General features: G+C 47.3%; 1 protein-coding gene, 1 non-coding gene and 1 pseudogene across 2 annotated transcripts; 2 read left to right on the top strand and 1 right to left on the bottom strand.

The window, feature by feature from the left end:
- The first annotated feature begins 6,011 nt into the window (after positions 1 to 6,011).
- Positions 6,012 to 12,959, top strand: LOC136539570 (UDP-glycosyltransferase 79-like; annotated as a pseudogene).
- Positions 7,152 to 7,290, top strand: LOC136541070 (small nucleolar RNA Z247). The gene has a single exon (XR_010780174.1). It is a non-coding gene; the product is annotated as a small nucleolar RNA Z247 (small nucleolar RNA).
- A 3,424-nt stretch (positions 12,960 to 16,383) lies between the features above and the next one.
- Positions 16,384 to 18,556, bottom strand: LOC136539569 (cysteine-rich and transmembrane domain-containing protein WIH2-like). The gene is made up of 3 exons (XM_066531536.1): positions 18,364 to 18,556; positions 18,084 to 18,273; positions 16,384 to 16,781 (listed from the first exon to the last, which is right to left on the bottom strand). The coding sequence occupies exons 1-3, from the start codon at positions 18,413 to 18,415 to the stop codon at positions 16,736 to 16,738; spliced, it is 288 nt and encodes a 95-aa protein (XP_066387633.1). The 5' UTR covers positions 18,416 to 18,556; the 3' UTR covers positions 16,384 to 16,735.
- Between the last annotated feature and the right edge of the window lie 1,642 nt (positions 18,557 to 20,198).

Raw genomic sequence — 20,198 nt, 5'->3', positions numbered from 1 at the left:
TTGGAATGAGCAAAAGTACCCCCACACACAAGTGGAGGTTGTATTTATAACACCGGCAGAAAAATGAACTGTTATGTGCCTCTGCGGGGTGACCAGACGCTCCAATCATGTTGACCGGACGCTCTGATCAGTACACCCCAAACTCTAGTGCTTACAGTGTGACCAGACATTGGCCAGCGTCCGGTCAGCACTGACCGGACGCGTCCGATCACGATTTTCCCTCTCTAGAACCTTACTGGAGTCGACCAGACACAGGCTCTCAGCATCCAGTCACTTCACCTCTCAACGTCCGGTAACACCAGACAATTTCACATTGGTCAAATGAACTGGCCAGACTCTAAGCCAGCGTCCGGTCAACCCGGAACCAGCGTCCGGTCAATATTTGACCCTCCATTCACTTCCAACTCTCGATCATATGTGAATGAAGTTTGCTCCATTAGATCTAAGGGCTGTTTTGGAGCTACCTAGTGCTAGTTTTAACAAGTGTGCACCACACCTAACTCACTAGACTCACCAAGGTCAAGCTACCCGTCTATACCCCCCTTAATAGTACGACCAAAGGAAAAACAAAGTCCTAAACTACTCTAAGTGTCTCTCCAACTCCAATTGACACTTAGAACTAGTCCATCCTTAACCTTGTCATCCATCCTTTGAAAACTGAAATGATTTCCATCGTAGGGGCATGACCATCATGATTGCCCAATCGATCTCCATTACCGTGACCTAACTTAATTACCTTTGCAAAACACACGTTAGTCATAGTAATCACGTATTGTCATTAATCACCAAAACCTAACTAGGGGCCTAGATGCTTTCAATCTCCCCCTTTTTGGTGATTGATGACAATACTACCTCGAGTATGTGAAAGAGATGAAGTTTTTTAACATGCTTGGTTCATATAAGCTTTTAGCAATAGGAACAAAAGAGTTAGTTAACCTTATATGATCCAAGCCAACATAATGTACTCCAAGGATATGAAATAAGCATGAGTACAAGAAATAGAGCTCATTTGCATTGGAGTAAAATGCGGAAGCAAAGGCAAATGAGCATAGCACAAGTGATATGACATATAAAAGATTCAAAGTAGAGAGCACACATGTCATATATCACGATCACGTAGATATCACTATCACATAAATATAGTTCAATGAATGAAAGTAAACACACGATGAATGCATCACATAAAAACTCCAAATGTAGATAGATAAGCTAATATAATAACTAAGCTCCCCCTAAGACTATCATACTCAAACCCTCTCCCCCTTTGATGTCAAACACCAAAACCTAAGGGTCGGTCAGCGGGACTGCAGCAGACGAGTCAAGCGCTGAGGTACGAGGAGCGAGCAGGAACCGGGTGCCATCATCATCTGATCCAGAGCTCTAAGCTGTCTGACCCTCTGTAGCTAGAAGCGATGCTGTAGCAGTCTGGGTTGGATCAGGGACTAGAGCTGCTATAGGCTGAGCTGGTACGACTAAAGCAGTGGGCTCTGATGATGCCACTGACGAAGGGAGCGTCTCTGTAGTCTCAGTAACAGGTGCAACAATAGAAGGACCGAGGACATGTAGATATGGAGGAGTAGGCTACCCTGTCAACTCACTGAAGGAAGCTCTAAGGCTCCTGGACACTATGGTCTCTAGCAGTAGCAGCAATGGCATCTCAACTGGTGTGAAGCCCATACGAAACAGTGTGAACTGCGGGGCTAGCACTGACGTAGCAAACCACTGGGACACTAGCTCTGTAGGAGAAGCAAACTATGCTGGTGGCTGTCCCTAACTCTAAAGCCCACTAGGCTATAATGCTGGAGTCATTAAAGTGGTGGCATGCTGACCAAGCTGGGGCGAAGGCTGTGGCGGTGGAGCCCCAATAGCTGTCACTACATGCTGCATAAATCCAAGAAGCTACTGCTGCATGAGGAGCTGTTGCTGATGCATGGCCTGCTGCTACTATAGATCCTACGTCTGCTGCTGAATAGCCAACTGCTGCTGCTGGATCTACTACTGCTGACACTGGAACTCATCCTGCCAAGTTTGGAACTGTGCAAATATAGCAGCTGTCTCCTGAGCCTAGTGAATCTGATCCTGCCTCATCCTCTCAAGTATAGCAAGGAGAGCGAGGTCTGTCTATGGGGTAGGTTGCGCTGAACTAGAGCTGTCAGCCTCATGGTCATGTTGCTGAGGAGTCATCATCAGAACTGTCACTGGGGTCACTCACGACCATCCCCTCCTGCTGAGCAAGCTGCTCCTCCTCTATAGCTGCAATGCCCGTGATGATATCATCCTGCTGGGTTGTAGTCTCTGGCACCTCAGGACGATGGCACGATTGACTAGGTGCTGTAGGTGTACTATGTCGAATCATCTGTGTCATGTTATAAGTAGGAAACTCTGTCGTAGCACCACTGTACTCAGCAAGCATCTCTGGTGGCCTCACTATGACTGCTCTATGGATAAGGAATGTGATCCAGTGAGCATAGGGTAGCTGCCTATGACCTCTGAAGCCTTCAGCTATAGTGTCCTCCATCTCTAACAGAAGAAGATCCCAAATATCAAAGACTGTCTGCTGCATCAAAGAGTTGATAAGCCACAACTCTATGCGTGTCAAGCCCTCGTGATACCCCATCTTTGGTAGCAATGTCCTCCTCATGATAGCCTCAAGCACATGAGCAGTAGGAGTAAGATCGTTGGGTTCCTACATGACCCTTCGCCGAAGGGCTCGGTGAAGCAGTGGCGAACCAAGTCAGTAGGGGGCACCATACCACCATGTGGGCGTCTGGGAGGAGCTATCTATCCATAGCAAACCTCATGCAATCTGACAGGCTACTCCTGAAGCCTGAGTATCTCCCTGACCCTAGTGCTCGTCAGTCGGTAATCTCTGCCTCTGAATGCAAAGTGAATAAAGTTATGGTGCGGGTCAATAAAGAGAGAAGCATAGAACTGATGAACCCAAGATGGAACATATAATCTGGTCCATCCAATCAAATCTATCAGCCCCGATAGATATGCAAGGTAGGGGCGAATGTGCTCTCCGGCTGCTATAACAATAGAATCAATATGGCACACCCTCTGAGATCTGAAAACTGCCCCACTGTTGAGATAGGCATTGTAGAAATCTTCCTGCAGAGGCGTGCAGAAACCCTCAGATGCTCTCTCATCTCTCCTGGGTGGAAACCACACCTCAAAGTCCATGAACCTTAGCTGCAGCACCTGCTTGGCTGTGGCAGCCCTCAGGTCAAGATGGGTCACTAGAGGAGGACCCTATGGTCTGGGCGATGGATGAGAACCCCTCCACTGTGTATCTGCCCTCGGCGTGACTGGAGCATAGGTACGACCAGAGCGGCGTAACTGTGGCTGAGGTGCCGGCTCTGTCTCCTTAGCCTGCTCACCCCCTGTGAACTGACCGGACGTTGTACACCCTGAACTCCAGTGCTTACAGTGTGACCGAACACAGGCTCTCAGCGTCCGATCACTTCACCTCTCAATGTCCGGTCACATTAGATGATTTCACATTGGTCAAATGAATTGACCGGACTCTGAGCCAGCGTTCGGTCAACCCAGAACCAGCGTCCAGTCAGTATTTGACCCTCCATTCACTTCCAACTCTCGATCATATGTGAATGAAGTTTGCTCCATTGGATCTAAGGGCTGTTTTGGAGCTACCTAGTGCTAGTTTTAACAAGTGTGCACCACACCTAACTCACTAGACTCACCAAGGTCAAGCTACCCATCCATACCCCCCTTAATAGTACGACCAAAGGAAAAACAAAGTTCTAAACTACTCTAAGTGTCTCTCCAACTCCAATTGACACTTAGAACTAGTCCATCCTTAACCTTGTCGTTCATCCTTTAAAAACTGAAACGATTTCCATTGTAGGGGCATGACCATCATGATTGCCCAATCGATCTCCATTACCGTGACCTAACTTAATTGCCTTTGCAAAACACACGTTAGTCATAATAATCACATATTGTCATTAATCACCAAAACCCAACTAGGGGCCTAGATGCTTTCAGTGACCTGACACGCCACAACGTCCAGTCCTCACAACCTCATTCACTGAGCCGACATCAGCGTACGTTAGCGTTGACCTGACGCGCCCCCTGTGTGTCCGGTCGCGCCGCGCCGCCTACGTCTGATCGTGTGCCAAGCGCTGTGTCTCCACTACTGTGCATGACCGGATGCGACCCCACATTAGGTCTAGCATCCGATTGCGTCCCCTGCGCTCTCGGCCAACACAGCGCCTCCTCATTATAATTGACCGGACGAGCAGGTCCACCCCAACTGCTGCGTCCGGTCGTAGACTATCTTTTCCTTTTCTTTTTCTAAGTTCAAAACCACTTCACCCTTGCTTCCAACTTGCTAACCACAAAGTACAGAACTTGTGTGCACGTGGTTAGCATTTTCCATAGTATTTTACAAGGGTCAAAGTTAGAAGACTAGGTTCCTAAATGCATATGCAAGAATCATGTCACCTAGTGGCACTCGATAACTGCTTAGCTAAAAATTTCTCCTCTTTATAGTACGGCTATCGATCCTAAATCACTCACATCCTCTATGGTGTCTTGTGTGCAAACTAAAAATGGCTGCTATCATTATACCTTTGTCTTGAGCCCATTTTTATTTTTCTTTCTTTCTTTCCAAATGTGAAGCACTTGATCATCTTTTTGTCATCGCCATCCACCATGATCATCCTCTTGCTCCACCACTTGGCATGTGGGCATCTTTTCATGTATACACACTTAGTATAAGGATTAGTCCCTATGTTTCATCAATTATCTAAAACCAAACTAGAGCTTTCATCTGGCTTGGTTCATGATATGAGGGTGTTCAATGATGCACTTGAGAAGTTTAGAAACAACTTTCCACATCCACATGAAGGTATGCATGTGCTCTTCAATGTCTTCTTTGTCTTGGTTGCAGTATTTGTCATTTTACTTACACAAGTTTTGTGTTGTGTAGGGAAGTTCTATCTGGTTGACTCAGGGTACCCAAATCCACCGGGTTTTCTTGCACCGTACAAGGGTACAAAATACCATGTCCTCGAATGGAGAGAAGGCCCTGGGCCAAGTGGTAAAAAAGAGCTGTTTAATTACACACATTCTTTACTTAGAAATGTCATAGAGAGGTCTTTTGGAGTTCTAAAAATAAAGTGGAGAATTTTGTTGAATTTACCTAGCTTTCCCATGGCAAAGCAAAGCAAAATAATCATGACATGCATGGCACTACACAATTTCATTAGACAGAGTGGTATGGATGACATCTTTGACTTGTGTGATCAAGATGAAAACTATAACCCAAATGAGGAAGGAACTTCTCCTCAAGCAACTAGAGGCAATACACGTTGGCCCCGTTCGCTTCGTTGAAAAAATAAGCCAAAATACTGTTTCGGCTGATTTATTGTGAGAGAAAAATATTGTTCCAGCTGAAAAAAACAAGCTGAAAAGACGGATTATAAGAGAAGCGAATGTGGCCGTTATGTAGATGAAGATGAAAACATAAATCAATTTCGTGATTGGATAGCCAATGGTTTGTTTAGAAGGTCATAGATGTGCCATGGTTTGTAATAATGAAGATTTTTGTAAACTATTTGAACATTATTAATGAGTGAGAATGAACATTGGGGCTAGCAGCTAGCAGAGCAGGGATGGGAGCATGGGAAGCCAGGGGCACACGGGTGGGAGCCAGCAGCGTAGCAAGCGAGCGCGCCAAATGCCAGGGGCAGCAGCTTAGCATTAATTAGGGGTGTTTTGGTCATTCTAACCATGCTGTCAGGTTTGGTCCTATTTAATCTAACCTACAAACATGAGCTAACTAAATTTTAGGAGGTAGTTTAACTGACTAATTTTATGAGCCATAATCCAAACAGGCCTAAGAGCTGAGCTGATGCACGTCTTCTAGCTCTCCCTCCGTTCCCAATCCAAAAAGCTTACGCGCTACTCCACTGGACCATTACTAATGCAGTTAGATCAGCGAGTGACAAGCCATGTAGCCGTTGCAATGCCACAAATACGGAGCCATGGACGATGGCGCAGCCACCACATTTGTCCAAGGCGGCGACGGCGATGGCTGCGGCGTGCATGTCCTGCTGCTCCTACTGTTCCCTGGGATGCAGGGCCACGCGAACCCGATGCTCCAGCTCGGCTGGCGGCTGGCCTTCCATGGCCTACGCCCGACCCTAGTGGTCTCCCACCATGTCCTCTCCACCACCTCCACATCCAGGTCGTGCCTGTTCCCCGTGGCCACCATCTCGGACGGCTTCGACACCGGTGGGATCTTGTCGTGCCTGGACATCGTGGAGTACGTGCGGCGGATGGAGGCCGTGGGGTCGGACACGCTAGCGGCGCTCCTAGACGCCGAGGCCCGCGCGGGGCGTGTTAGATAGGCAATGTGTGCATGCATCTGTAACAAACCAATGAGTCATCGGTCAAGCTATAAGTTAGGGGTAGTTGCTATTAGATATATATGCACCACAAGATTGTTTGGCTCTCCTAACTTATAGCTATTCAGGTACATCTGTAATCTATATGTAGCCACGGGTGAGGCTGTTTCACCCATTCAATCAACACGCAAGCACCTATAGTCCTGAGTTTGGGACTCGGTGTTCATCCCCATCTGCGCCTCTGAATTTCTACATGGTAATCAGAGCCATCATCTACTAAACTCTAGCGCCATGTCCTCTTCCAGCTCCAACAACAACAACTCAAATCCCTTCCACAGCCATGCCATCATGGAGAAGCTTGGAAAGGGGAACCACACGCTGTGGAAAGCCCAGGTCCGATCCGCTATACGCGGTGCTCGACTCCATGGCTACATCAACGGTGATCGCAAGGCGCCAGCAAAGGATCTGGTCATCATAGTCGACGGGAAGGAGCAGAAGACTCCGAACCTAGCATTCGAGGAATGGGAAGCCAGGGATCAAACCGTGTTGAGCTTCCTTCTCTCGTCACTCTCCAAGGAGGTGGCAAATCAAGTCTCCACATGTGAGACTGCAGAAGCGGTGTGGAACGCCATCGAGCAGATGTACGCGTCGCAAACGCGTGCCCACATCGTCAATCTACGCATCGCCCTCGCCAACACCAAGAAAGGTACTTCTACTACTGCTGAATGTTTTGCGAAGATGAAGGCCCTCGGTGATGAAATGATAGCAGCCAGATGCCGGCTCAAGGATGAAGAACTGGTCGAGTATATTCTCACCAGTCTTGGAGAAGACTATGCATCGTTTGTTACTGCCCTAACAATCAGGGTGGAACCGGTCTCGGTTGAGGAGCTCTATGCATAGCTCCTTAACTATGAGACCCATATGGATCTTACCTATGGCGAAGGCGGATCTAGTTCGGTGAACTCCGCGAGTCGTGGCCGTGGAGGATTTCCCAGAGGTGGAGGAGGCCGCACCCAAGGCGGCCGTGGTCAGCGCAACCATGGCCGTGGCGGATCTCCATCACGCGGCCGCGGCAACTTCAACAGAGGCGGTGGACGTGGAGGCTTCAACAACTCTCACCGTGCATCACCTGCCGAAGATGATGATCACCCTTTGTGCCAGGTATGCTACAAAAGGGGCACTCTGCTGAAAAATGCTGGCACAGGTTTGATGAAGACTATGTGTCGGATCCGAAGTTGGTTGCAGCTGCCATGAACATGTACTCAGTTGACACAAACTGGTACACAGACACAGGGGCCACCGATCACATTACTAGTGATCTTGAGAAGCTATCCTTCAGGAACAAGTATCATGGTGATGATCAAATCCACACCGCCAGTGGATCAAGTATGGATATTAGTCACATTGGTCATACTACTCTTCATACCCCTTATCGTAATATTCATCTTAAAAATGTTCTTCATGTTCCACAAGCCACCAAAAATCTTGTTTCTATACACAAACTAGCCTCTGATAATTTTGCATTTCTAGAATTTCACCCTGATTTTTTTGCTATTAAGGATCAGGCCACGAAGCAAACCATCCTTAAGGGAAAGTGTCACAAGGGCTTGTACCCCATTCTGGCCCTTCTAATAAAGCAAGCTCATGGAGTTGTCCGAGTTTCTGTGACCAGATGGCATGATCGTCTAGGTCACCCTGCTACAAGCGTCGTGAAGCAAGTCATTAGTACCAATAATATTCATGTTTTAGAAGATTCATCTAGTGAGTTAGTGTGTGATGCCTATCAACAGGCAAAGAGTCATCAGTTACCTTATGTTAAGTCATCTAGTACATCATTAGCACCTTTAGAACTTGTGTTTTCTGATGTCTAGGGTCCTACTATTGAATCAGTTGGTAGGAAGAAATACTATGTCAGTTTTATTAATGATTATAGCAAGTTTACCTGGATTTATCTTCTCAAATACAAGTCTGAAGTCTTTCAAAAATTTCACGAATTTCAAGCTCTAGTAGAAAGACTGTTTGATCGCAAAATTCTCGCCATGCAAACTGATTGGGGTGGCGAGTACCAAACACTAAACTCTTTTTTTGATAAGATTGGTATTACTCACCTTGTGTCATGCCCTCATACACATCAACAAAACGGTGCCACAGAACGCAAGCACCGTCACATAGTGGAAGTCGGCCTTGCTCTATTAGCACATGCCTCAATTCCATTGAAATTATGGGATGAGGCCTTTTTATCTGCTACTTATCTTATAAACTGCACCCCTAGCCGTGTCATCCACAACTCCACTCCTCTAAAACACCTATTTCAACATGATCTAGACTATGCCTTTCTCCGAGTGTTTGGGTGCGCGTGCTGGCCTAATCTTAGGCCCTACAATGCCCACAAACTTGAATATAGATCTAAACGTTGTGCTTTTCTTGGCTATAGTCAACTCCACAAAGGGTACAAGTGCCTAGACATCTCCACTGGATGCATCTATATTTCACGTGATGTTATTTTTGATGAAAATGTTTTCCCTTTTCTGAGCTCCATCCCAATGCCGGTGCTTGGCTTCGCTCAGAAATAGATCTCCTTCATCCCACTTTGTTGAATCCAGGGGGTACAACTGTAGTTGATCCGGTGACTAATGCTGTATCTAATGCCACTAATAATTTTTCTCCAAGTGCTGTTGCAAGTGCAGAAAATACCGCTGCTGATCTGCTGCGCACAGCAAGTGTGCCACAATCATCCATCGACACTGGAACCGAGGATGATGCGATGCAGCACCCTGGGCAGACGGCAGGTACGCCTGGGCGGGATTCTGCGCCGAGATCCGCATCTGGTCAATGGCTGGCCCATGAGCGCTCGCCATCTGCCTCCTGTCACGCGGGGACCAACTCCGTCGTCGCTCCACGCCAAGGGGGGACAGGATCTTCTGATGCTACTGCTCGTCACTAGGGGGAGACTGTTGCACCTGATGGATTTCCTACGCTGTCCACCGGTGCTGGGGGATCTTTTGTGCTGGCTGCTACTACTAATGCTGATGCATCTGCTATACCCCTCTCCTCCACAGGCACTGATGTATAGGCAAAACCACGTCGTCAAACACATCTTCAAAGTGGCATACGCAAGGAGAAAGTATACACTGATGGTACTGTCAGATACTCTTTTCTCACAACTTCAGGTGAGCCCTGGAATATAGAAGAAGCTTTGTCCAATACAGATTGGAAAATGGCAATGGATTCAGAATATAGTGCCTTCATGAACAACAAGACATGGCACTTGGTTCCACCATAAAAAGGTAGGAATGTAATAGGATGCAAGTGGGTCTATAAGATCAAAAGAAAGAAGGATGGAAGCTTGGATAGATACAAAGCAAGGCTTGTAGCAAAAGGATTCAAGCAAAGGTATGGAATTGATTATGAAGATACCTTTAGTCCTGTCATCAAGCACTCTACTATTCGCATTATTTTGTCACTTGCTATCTTTAGAGGTTGGAGCTTACGACAGCTTGATGTGCAAAACGCATTCTTGCATGGATATTTGTACGAGGATGTATATATGCAGCAGCCTCCAGGTTATGAGGATCCTGCAAAGCCTAATTATGTGTGCAAACTTGATAGAGCTCTCTATGGGTTAAAACAGGCTCCCAGAGCCTGGCATGCTCGACTTAGTAACAAGTTAATAAGTCTCGGGTTTAAAGTATCAAAGGCTGACACATCCTTGTTTTTCCTCAATAAGGATAATTTGACCATGTTTGTGCTTGTATATGTAGATGATATTATTGTGGTAAGTTCTACAGAGAAGGCCACAGATACACTTCTCAAGGAGCTACAAAATGAGTTTGCCTTGAAAGATTTAGGTGATCTTCATTATTTTCTGGGTATTGAAGTTTCCAAAGTATCAAATGGGATATTATTGACACAAGACAAGTATGCATCTGATCTACTCAAGCGAGTTGGAATGTCTGATTGCAAGGCCATGGCTGCTCCACTCAGTACTAGTGAGAAGCTGTCATTGCATGAGGGATCTTTGTTGGGACCTAAAGATGAGACACATTACAGAAGTGTAGTCGGTGCATTACAGTACTTGACACTTACCAGGCCAGATATTTCATACTCGGTGAACAAGGTTTGTCAATTTCTTCACGCACCAACCACTGTACGTTGGGCTGTAGTCAAGAGGATACTGAGATACATCAAGCAATGCACTTCACTTGGCATTAAACTTCTCAAGTCATCCTCTACTTTGATCAGCGCATTTTCTGATGCCGACTGGGCAGGCAGCGGTGATGACAGGAGATCAACCGGGGGTTTTGCAATCTTCTTTGGCTCCAATCTTGTCTCATGGAGTGCTCGCAAACAGAGTACAGTGTCACGGTCGAGTACCGAATCAGAGTATAAAGCAATAGCTGATGCAACTGCTGAAGTTATGTGGATACAAACTCTACTTCGAGAATTGAGTGTGAGAACCCCAGCTGCTGCCAAACTGTGGTGTGATAATATTGGTGCTAAATACTTGTCTCAAAACCCAGTATTCCATGCTAGAACCAAGCACATAGAAGTGGATTATCACTTTGTCAGAGAAAGAGTTGCACGAAGACTGTTAGAAATTGATTTTGTATCATCTGGAGATCAGATTGCTGACGGGTTCACCAAACCCTTGTCAGTAAGGCTACTTGAGAATTTCAAGCACAATCTTAACATGACCAAGTTATGATTGAGGGGGGGTGTTTGATAGGCAATGTGCGCATGCATTTGTAACAAACCGATGAGTCATCGGTCAAGCTATAAGTTAGGGGTAGTTGCTATTAGATATATATGCACCACAAGATTGTTTGGCTCTCCTAACTTATAGCTATTCTTGTTTGGCTCTCCTAACTTATAGCTATTCAGGTACATCTGTAATCTATATGTAGCCACGGGTGAGGCTGTTTCACCCATTCAATCAACACGCAAACACCTGCCGTCCTGAGTTTGGGACTCGGTGTTCATCCTCATCTGCGCCTCTGAATTTCTACGGGGCGGCCCGTCCGGGTGCTGGTGTACGACTCGCACCTGCCGTGGGCGCGCCGCGTGTCGCGGGCCGCCGGCGTGGCTGCGGCCGCGTTCATGACGCAGATGTGCGCGGTGGACCTCGTCTACGGCTAGGCGTGGGCCGGGCGCGTGGCCCTGCCGCTGGCGGAAGGCGGGGAGCTTCGCCGGAGTGGGAGGCTCGCCGTGGAGCTGGGCCCCGACGACGTGCCGCCGTTCGTGGCGGCGCCCCAGTGGTACCCGGCGTTCACGGAATCCGCGCTGAGCCAGTTCGACGGGCTGGAGCTCGCCGCCGACGTGCTCGTCAACTCGTTCCGTTTCCTGGAGCCGAGGGTGAGTGAACACACACCATGTCCGTTGATCTTTCTCAACTCAAAGCTGGAGAAACAGAGGACATGCGATCGACAAGCAAATCTTTCGGCTGGTTGAGCAGGAGGCGGATTACCTGGAGTCGACGTGTCGCGCGAAGACCATCGGGCCGACACTGCCGTCGTTCTACCTCGACGTCGGCCGGCTGCCATGCAACAAGACGTACGGCGTCGACCTCTTCTCGGGCACTGATCAGGCGCCGTGCATGGCGTGGCTGGACAAGCAGGAGCCCTGCTCCGTCGTCCTCGCTTCGTACGGGACCGTCGCCAACCTCGACGCGGCGCAGCTAGAGGAGCTAGGCAACGGACTGTGCGACTCCGGCAAGCCTTTCGTCTGGGTGCTGAGGCCCAACGAGGCAGAGAAGCTGTCTCAGCAGCTCGGTGGCAGGTGCAAGCAGAGGGGCCTCGTTGTCCCCTTCTGTCCTCAGCTTGAGGTACTGGCACACAAGGCCACAGGTACGTACGAGATGATCCAAACTCAGCTTGTGATGTACTCCTATATTGTCAAGACGACGATGAGAAATTTGTTTTAGAACAGAGGAGTTTAAGCATTTTTTTGCGCAAATGTATGTAGGTTGCTTCTTGACGCACTGTGGGTGGAACTCGATGATCGAATCCATCGCTAGTGGTGTTCCAATGGTGGCGATGCCGCAGTGGGCGGACCAGCCGACGACGGCCAAGTATGCGGAGAGCGCGTGGGGGATTGGAGTGCGCATGCGGAAAGGATTGGTGAGGAGGGAGGAGATGGAGAGGTGCATCCGAGAGGTGATGGAAGGGGAGAGGAAAACAGAGTTCAGGCAGAATGTGACGAAACGGATGAAGAAGGCCAAGGAAGCGATGCAGGAAGGAGGGAGCTCTGACAAGAACATTGCTGAATTCGCAGCCAAGTATATTTATCAAAGTAGTTTCCCATTATGTTCTCGCGGCTGGTGGTTTTGCGGCTCTATAAATTACTCTGTTTAAGATAGCTTTTGTAATCTCACTGAAAACTGAGGAGATTTTTTTTATGTAACTGGTTAAAATGGTTTCCAAAGTGTATTATGCATTACATAGGGAAGACTTGATCTGTTCAGAACAGATGGATTTGTGGCTGAAAGTGTGTTGACACTCGTTAAGTACCACTTTATTATCTTATACTCTCTCTAATATTGCTTCAGATGAGTGTTACTAAACACTGTTATACATGTAATGAATTCCATTTACGGTTTGTATTGTATGCCATATTTAACTTTCACAAGTTTTTGTACCAAAACAAGGAATATGATTGCAAGGTGAAAATAAAGGATTTCACTAACTGGCAGACACAGATGACAGGATAAGTGTAAATAAGCCCAATAACATGTCTTAGATGGGCCAAAGCCACGATGAAACCGAAGATTAATGAAAGGAGGGATCAAACCTTCTTTTTTTTTTTTTTTTTGCATGGGTTGGGCCGACTGCAGGGTACGATTTGTGACCTACCCGGCAAGCGCGAGGCGGCAATAGCAGGCAACACCCAGCCGCAGTGCAAAACTAGAGCCCAAAGCAAGAAAGAGCAGATTACAGAGTACCACATAGGTAGCGTATTCTAGTACATGTACATGAATATACATCATGAGTTCATCAATAACCACAAATGACATATTCACACTAACACAAGCAAAAACATAAATTGTTTGGGCAATAGAACCTTGGTGTGGAAGAGGCAGGCTTCCTGGTGTCTCCAGCTACTTTGCCTTTGTACCATTTCCCTACATGGTGGATAGGGAAGGGAGCTTCAGGAGGAGATTGAGGTGCCTTTGTGTTTCGGTTTCAATTTATGGATTGGAATTTGATTTGTATCAGTAAAAGAATTATCCTGCTCTAATCTTGGACTGTTGATTACTGATATTTTATAACAACGTGTGTGGGACAAGATAAAAGTTAGTTAATTGGAGGGAACTTAAAAGTTTACACCACTGATTTTGGGTTAACGAGATCAAATTATGACTGTATATAATTTAGCCAAGTATCGACAAAAATGTTTGAGTGAGCCATCATGTTTGCTGAGTAATGGAGACCAGGTCCAACCTACCATAGAACTATGGGAAAGGCTAGCGCCTGGACGTTCGGATGGGGGCTAGCGTCCAGATGCCCGCGCGCGCACACCTGCTTCACGTGGGGCCCCACGCCGCTCTGTGTCCCATGCCCGCTCCGTCTCGATTTGCGCCCGCGCGGTTTTCCGCGTCTGCCGCTCGTGCCCCCTCCACATCCACACGCATGTAGGCGGGCCCAGTAGCTGCAGCAGGTGGTTGCTGCAGATGGGGTCCACAGCAACATGTGCAACATAAAATCTACTTTTGCAACATGTAGAGGAAACATTTGCAACATACGTCCGAAATAGTTAAAACACTTGCAACATATGTCTGAAACACGAGGGAAACACGTGTTAAAAACATATGCAACATCCGGATAAAACACTTGCAATATAAGTGTGAAACATATGAAACACCCAGATAGAACACTTGCAACATAATTGTAAACACATATGCAACACCCAGATAAAAACACTACAACATCTGTCTGAAACATTTGGAACATTTGGAACACTGCAACATATTTGTATTGCCATTGCAACATTTGCAACATCCTGATCTACTTTTGCAACATCCACATGAACACTTAAAATATGCATATGAAACACCTGAAACATTAAAAACATACGCTTGCAACATTCGAGGAAAGAAGGGAACGCGAGGTGCAGCCAGAGAAGCCCGCTACTGGCCACTCCGGATCTCGTGATGTCGCGAGCTGAGGTCGAGCACCGCGTGGCGCCAGCGTTGAGAGGGGCATGCCCTCTTGGTGGGGAACGGTGACATCGGCAGCACCTCGACGCGGTTAGGGACGGGGCACGGCGCGACGAGGCAGAGTGGGCGCGGCGGGAGATGGAGCATGGCGCAGTGGCAGACGTGGCGCAGCTCGACACGGGATGGGGATGCCGTCGCGAGGCAGCTTGGGCGGGCGGACGGCGCGGTGAGCCGTGGCGAGCGAAGCGAGGAGTTAGGGATTTTTGTCGGCTGTTGCAGATTATATGGAGTAGATAGAGGAGAGAGCTTAGATGGACCTGTTGGGCCGGTTGCTGTGCTGGAGCGAGTGCGGAGCAGAGCATATGATTTTTTTAAGATTCCGGCGGTATGTTTTGCAGCATTACGGTATAACCATATTTGGGCTTTTGGGCTGGGCTGGGTTTATTCTCCTAGGGCCTGGTTAGTGCCCCCGCTGTTCTCCAGATGCGAACCACCAGATGTAACTGATGAACCACCTCCTCCTTTAAAACGTGTTTGTTGTATATATGAAATAACTAAGGCCTCGCTAGACTGAAAGTCAAGTCGTCTGTAATATGTTTAATGCCCATGCTTTTTTGAATGACCCTGGCTTGTGGCTGGCTGGCTGGCTGGCCAGCCCACTCACAGTGTTGTCAGACAAAACAGTATTTTTCTCTCACAACAATCAGCCGAAAACAGTATTTTGACTTATTTTTCAGTCCTGTCGAATGGGCTCAAGTTGCAAACTTGCAATACTCAAAGCAGAGAGGCCGTTTTCGTTGCTGTCGCTACCATCGCAAGTTGCTAGGCACTTGCTTTGTCATTTCCACGTCCATAGTCATGCTATGAAACCGTGTGATCGGTAGGTCCAGCGTGACAACAAATGCAGTCATCATTATGGCAACTAGGCGCTGATCATGTGTGCTTATAAATTCACCCAGAACAGAGTAATGGGCAGGGTCCACTGCATTAGTTTGTGCAGAAATCAGGACGCTGGAGAACTTGGATCTGTAGAGAGGTCTCCAGGGAATACTGAAATTTCAGCGAAATTCTGTGGCAACTTCATTCACATGAAACATTTCAGTTCATGTTTGGATCGGAACGTTGAGGCTCGGTTGGGTCGTGGATTACAGGCTCCTTCAAACCACCAATAGAAGCAAGCGCAAGGTTGTCAAGACTCAAGACCGCATATTCTAGATTGGAGGTCTTCACATATGATCGCAGTCACATGATCTTAAATATAAAATCGTAGAAATATAGGTTTTATTGACTAGAATCCCATAATCAAGTTATTTAATTCTGATCGTAAAGTTGTAAAATCAATAAATCATATCACAACGAATCGAGATTTAAACAACTATCAGCAAGTGTCATTCCCTATTTCCCATGAATTTCACCTAGATGCACATGGACATGTGGTAATTGTTTTTATTTTAGGTTGCGTTGGTAAAAAATAAAGTGGAACTACTATATGAATGCTTGAATGTTTATTTCCTCCCTAGTCCCTACACTCGAATTTCACTTACACTTAATCTTCACCCTGCCTCTCCAACTCTGGCGAGATTAGGCTTCTCTGACAAGACTAGGTTTAGTATTCAGGAATTTCATGAGGGTCAATGTTGGGGTTTAGCCCTGTAAAGGAAGAGCTGGCAGAGAAGGTTCACCTAGCAACAGAGGCAGTTGGTGGGCAGGGTGGCAAGTGCCTTGCTGGTCAGGTTGGTACTGGATGGCCGATGGGGAAGGTTAGGACATAGCCCTAGAGATGAGCGCCATGTTATTTTGGAGGAAAGAGACATGAAGAGAACAATAGGCTGGCATTTCAATTTTGAATCACTAATGAAGAGCTAAGGCATCAACCAAACAAGCTTATATAGGCCTCAAAAGACTATAGACACATCCCACACATAAGACAACGCCAAGGAGCAACATGCAATGACTACATAGAACAAGAGAATTGACATCTCACAGTGTTAGCTAGACCAAGGATTCCATGAATTCCATTGGAAACATAAACTATAAGATGCTGCTAGGTACACCAAACATCTCAACGGACAAACAGAACGATAGGAGATGGGATAGATGTGATTTGCATGAGAACTCATTGTATCTTCGGTTCTTCACTAACAAGCCAATCCCAGTTATATCAAGTGTGCCAAGCGGTTTTCAGAACAAGTTGTGCGCAGCTTCGATCTCAGAAGCAGGCTTCCAATAGGCAGCAACAGCAAAGGGCGGCTAAGCTGTGCAAACAGAGAGAAAGAATTCCGTCAGGAAATGGTATTCATGCACATTAAAAAAACAGTAATTATTTTATTTTGCTGTTACAAAAAAAAAAGAAATCTAGAATAGAGCCGATCAGTATTCATTAGCATAATCCAGCGGCGTTGGCAAGTGGAGTAGTAACAGCGCAGCACTGATCATGAGTCCTCCCACGTTGTATCACCCAAAGATGTCTCGGTTGGCAGAACAGGTCAGAAAAGAAAAAGAAATCGAAGACAGTGAGGTCCTGTTCGCTTTGAGCTTATTCAGAACTACTTTTCAACTATGAAACGGTGTTTTCCTCTCACAACATTTCCGCATAAGCATCAGCATAAGCCAAATTTTAGCATCAGCGAACAGGGAAGCATAATCCCTTGATTCCATTGGCTTTTCCGAGAGCCGTTAGCCTCGAGCGACAAAGGCAAGGCACGAAAGCAATAGACAACACGGAACACAAGCCTGGACGCAATCACCATCAGTAACTAAACAGCAATGTGCCGGTAGCTTTCCCAGAATAAAAAAAATTGCAGCAAATGTTTTGAAATTGCAGCTGTAAATAAAAAATAGATTCGTCAAACTTATACGGCCCTTTTGCACGTAATCAATACTGCTACCTATCAAGTAAGACCATAGGAGTAATGACCTAATCTCTCCATTCAAAATTATAAAATATTTTGATTTTTATAGATATATTGTTTTACTATGCCTCTAGACATAATGTATATCTAAATGCATAGCAAAAGCTATGATTTAAAAAACAAAAACGTCTTATAATTTGGAACGACAGAAGTATTTTTTTTTTAAAAAACTAAAAATTATCCGGCGCATGTTCGAATCCTGATTAATATGACGCACGGATCCTGTAATTGCATTTTTTGCGGACGGTGGGAGTCCTACTACTGTACGAGTATACTGGTGACAAGATGCGTCAGACGAGATGCAATGTCAACTTCATCCAACGAGACGAGACGTTGGGAGCACTCTGGATGCTCAGACGGGAGACGGCTGATCAAATACAAACGTCGTGGGCGTGGTGGGGACCACGCTTAGGGCGGAGCATACACGGCCGGACTGGACCCGCCGCGACAGCGAGTCCGCGACCCACCCAACCGCTCGCCAATTGGCGCTGGCAGCAGCAGGCCAACCGCGCCCACGTCTGCGCCACACCCACTAGGCCACTAGCACCCCCGCACAGGTCTCCGGCGAGCCAAAATGAAAACGAATCGGCGACTCCAAGATCTGGAATCGGGGGTGAGAGGGGGCGGGGCGAGGAGAGTACGTACCATCCCTCCATGAAGGAGGGCCCGCTGCTCTGCTGCGGGCGGGGCGGCGGCTGCGCGTACGGCGGCGGGTAGCCCTGCTGCGGGTAGCCCTGCTGCGGAGGGTACCCCTGCGGTGGGTAGCCCTGCGCCGGCGGAGGGTATCCCGCGGGCGGGTAGCCCGGCGGCGGGTACGCGTCCTTCCCGGGATAACCTGCAGTGGGCACGACGGATCCACGTCAGAGGGACGAGGCGCCATCGATCGCGGAAACAGGGAGGGTGCACGAGAACTGAACAGACGTGCCTTGCGGCGGCGGCACGCCCACGGGCGGCTGCTGCTGGCCGTAGTAGCTCATCGCGGCGGCGGCAGAGGATCCGGGTGCTTAGACGGGGACGGGGACGGTGGGCGGGCGCGGCGCGGCGGTAAGTTATATAGACAGACAGGGGTCTAGACAGGCGGGCGGAGCTGAGGGGAGATATTTATTTGGCAAGAGGGGGGAGGGTGCACGCCAAAGCTGGGAGCGGGCAGTTGGAGCCAGGCGCTACCTGCAGCAGCTAGCCGGTGCCGGTAGGACCTGGAGCGCGTCGCAACCGCGTGGGCTTGGCTTGCATGGCCTTGGGTCCGCCATGGGCCCCGGCCCTGCTGCTGCGATGTAGCCGTTTGGCCTACGACGACCAAGTGTCAGCCAAATGAACACACAGACACGGAGCCAGTTTCAGCGTGTCATGTTAGGGTGCTTATTATACGCATGGAGAATCATGAAACATCCAAATACCTCCGACGTAAACTAAACAAATTTACTTTGCCAATTAAATATAATCAATTAAACTAATCACTGTTCTCGGAAGCTTGCATATTTAAGTCCCGTTTGGTATAGCTCTGCCATTGTGGAGTATTTTTTTCAGCTCCACGAACAACTTCATTTGTAGTGGTGAAGTTGTTTTGAAAAAAAAAAATTGATAAAACAACTTCTCATGGTTAATAGCAGTGGGAGCTAGGAGAAGCTAATATTTTCGGCTTCATCAACCAACACCCACCCATGTGAGAATGGGTTTTAAGCGGCTTTACTTGAGGAGCTATTTTATTTCAACCCATTTGGTAAAAAAAAAAACAGTTTCAAACAAATCCTAAAGCTGCTCTGTAACAAACAGATTCAAACCAAGCGTCCAACGCCTCATCGAGCAGTGCTACGAGCCTGTGCTTAGACCCATGGTGGCAAGAGAAATAATGAAATTGCCTCTAAGCGCCTCATGGCATTACGGGCGTGTTTAGTTGGTAGCCTGGTAAGCAGGTTCCTTTCCAGGCATCAATCCTGGACGCTAGGCAACCGAAATTGATAGCCTAGATTCGCTGCCCGGCAGACAACCTTGCCTAGCGGTAGATCCAAACAGACCCTACATGCTTGAGCAACCAACTAGTCGTATTCATTGGATAGCCACAACAGAATTTAGAAAAGAGATTCAAATCTTACTTTTGCAGGTGAGTGTCAACTTCGGTGCGCGGCAGTTTCCAAAACTTAGCTTATTTTGGTTGCAAAATCATAGATGAATCACATTTTCCCGACCATTTATCCTATTCTTAGCATACCTGCCAATGAAAAAAAGGTTTTATATATGTGCTTATCCAGTTTCAACCATGGACGCTATGGATATCAACTTTTTGTGTCTTAGTCTATTATTATGCATATGTTTTGTTGGCCAAAACACCATAGGTTAACCACTTTGGGCAAACTGAGGATGAAAGCACTAGCGATCCCTAACCAGTCTAGTAGGAATAGTATGCAGAGGTTAATACTAGATTACAATTACCTCAAATCCTCGATACCCTCCTCGCAAAAAAAAAAAATCCTTGATACCCTAAGGACAACCCTAGTGTGAGGATCGAACTGAACTAATACAATTGGATACCATGGCTAGAGGTTTGACCATTTTATGCTAAATCGATGAGTGGGACCTACATCACAATAGATAAGCTAAAAACAGCTCTTTTCTCTCCTCTAGCACGTGTCAGGAGCTTACATGCATACTAGCTTCTACTTATTCTCTTCGGTTCGAACCATCTGCAGCCAGTGGCAGATCTAGGATTTTAAAGTTGGGTATTCCCAACTATAACTGAATATCACCGGCTGCATGTCACAC

Source organism: Miscanthus floridulus, chromosome 2, assembly GCF_019320115.1.
Source record: "Miscanthus floridulus cultivar M001 chromosome 2, ASM1932011v1, whole genome shotgun sequence".
NCBI classification, from domain to species: domain Eukaryota; kingdom Viridiplantae; phylum Streptophyta; class Magnoliopsida; order Poales; family Poaceae; genus Miscanthus; species Miscanthus floridulus.
The sequence above is the reverse complement of the archived record's forward strand: the minus strand, read 5'-3'. Positions and strand labels throughout refer to the sequence as shown.

What these genes read in the sequence shown, in the direction of transcription:
- LOC136539569 (XM_066531536.1), bottom strand. Translation starts at nt 18,415, where the DNA reads ATGAGCTACTACGGCCAGCAGCAGCCGCCCGTGGGCGTGCCGCCGCCG. An exon ending in GGGCGTGCCGCCGCCGCAAG is followed by an intron (nt 18,274 to 18,363) that starts GCACGTCTGTTC and finishes TGCCCACTGCAG; the next exon opens with GTTATCCCGGGAAGGACGCG. An exon ending in CCCTCCTTCATGGAGGGATG is followed by an intron (nt 16,782 to 18,083) that starts GTACGTACTCTC and finishes CTGTTTGCACAG; the next exon opens with CTTAGCCGCCCTTTGCTGTT.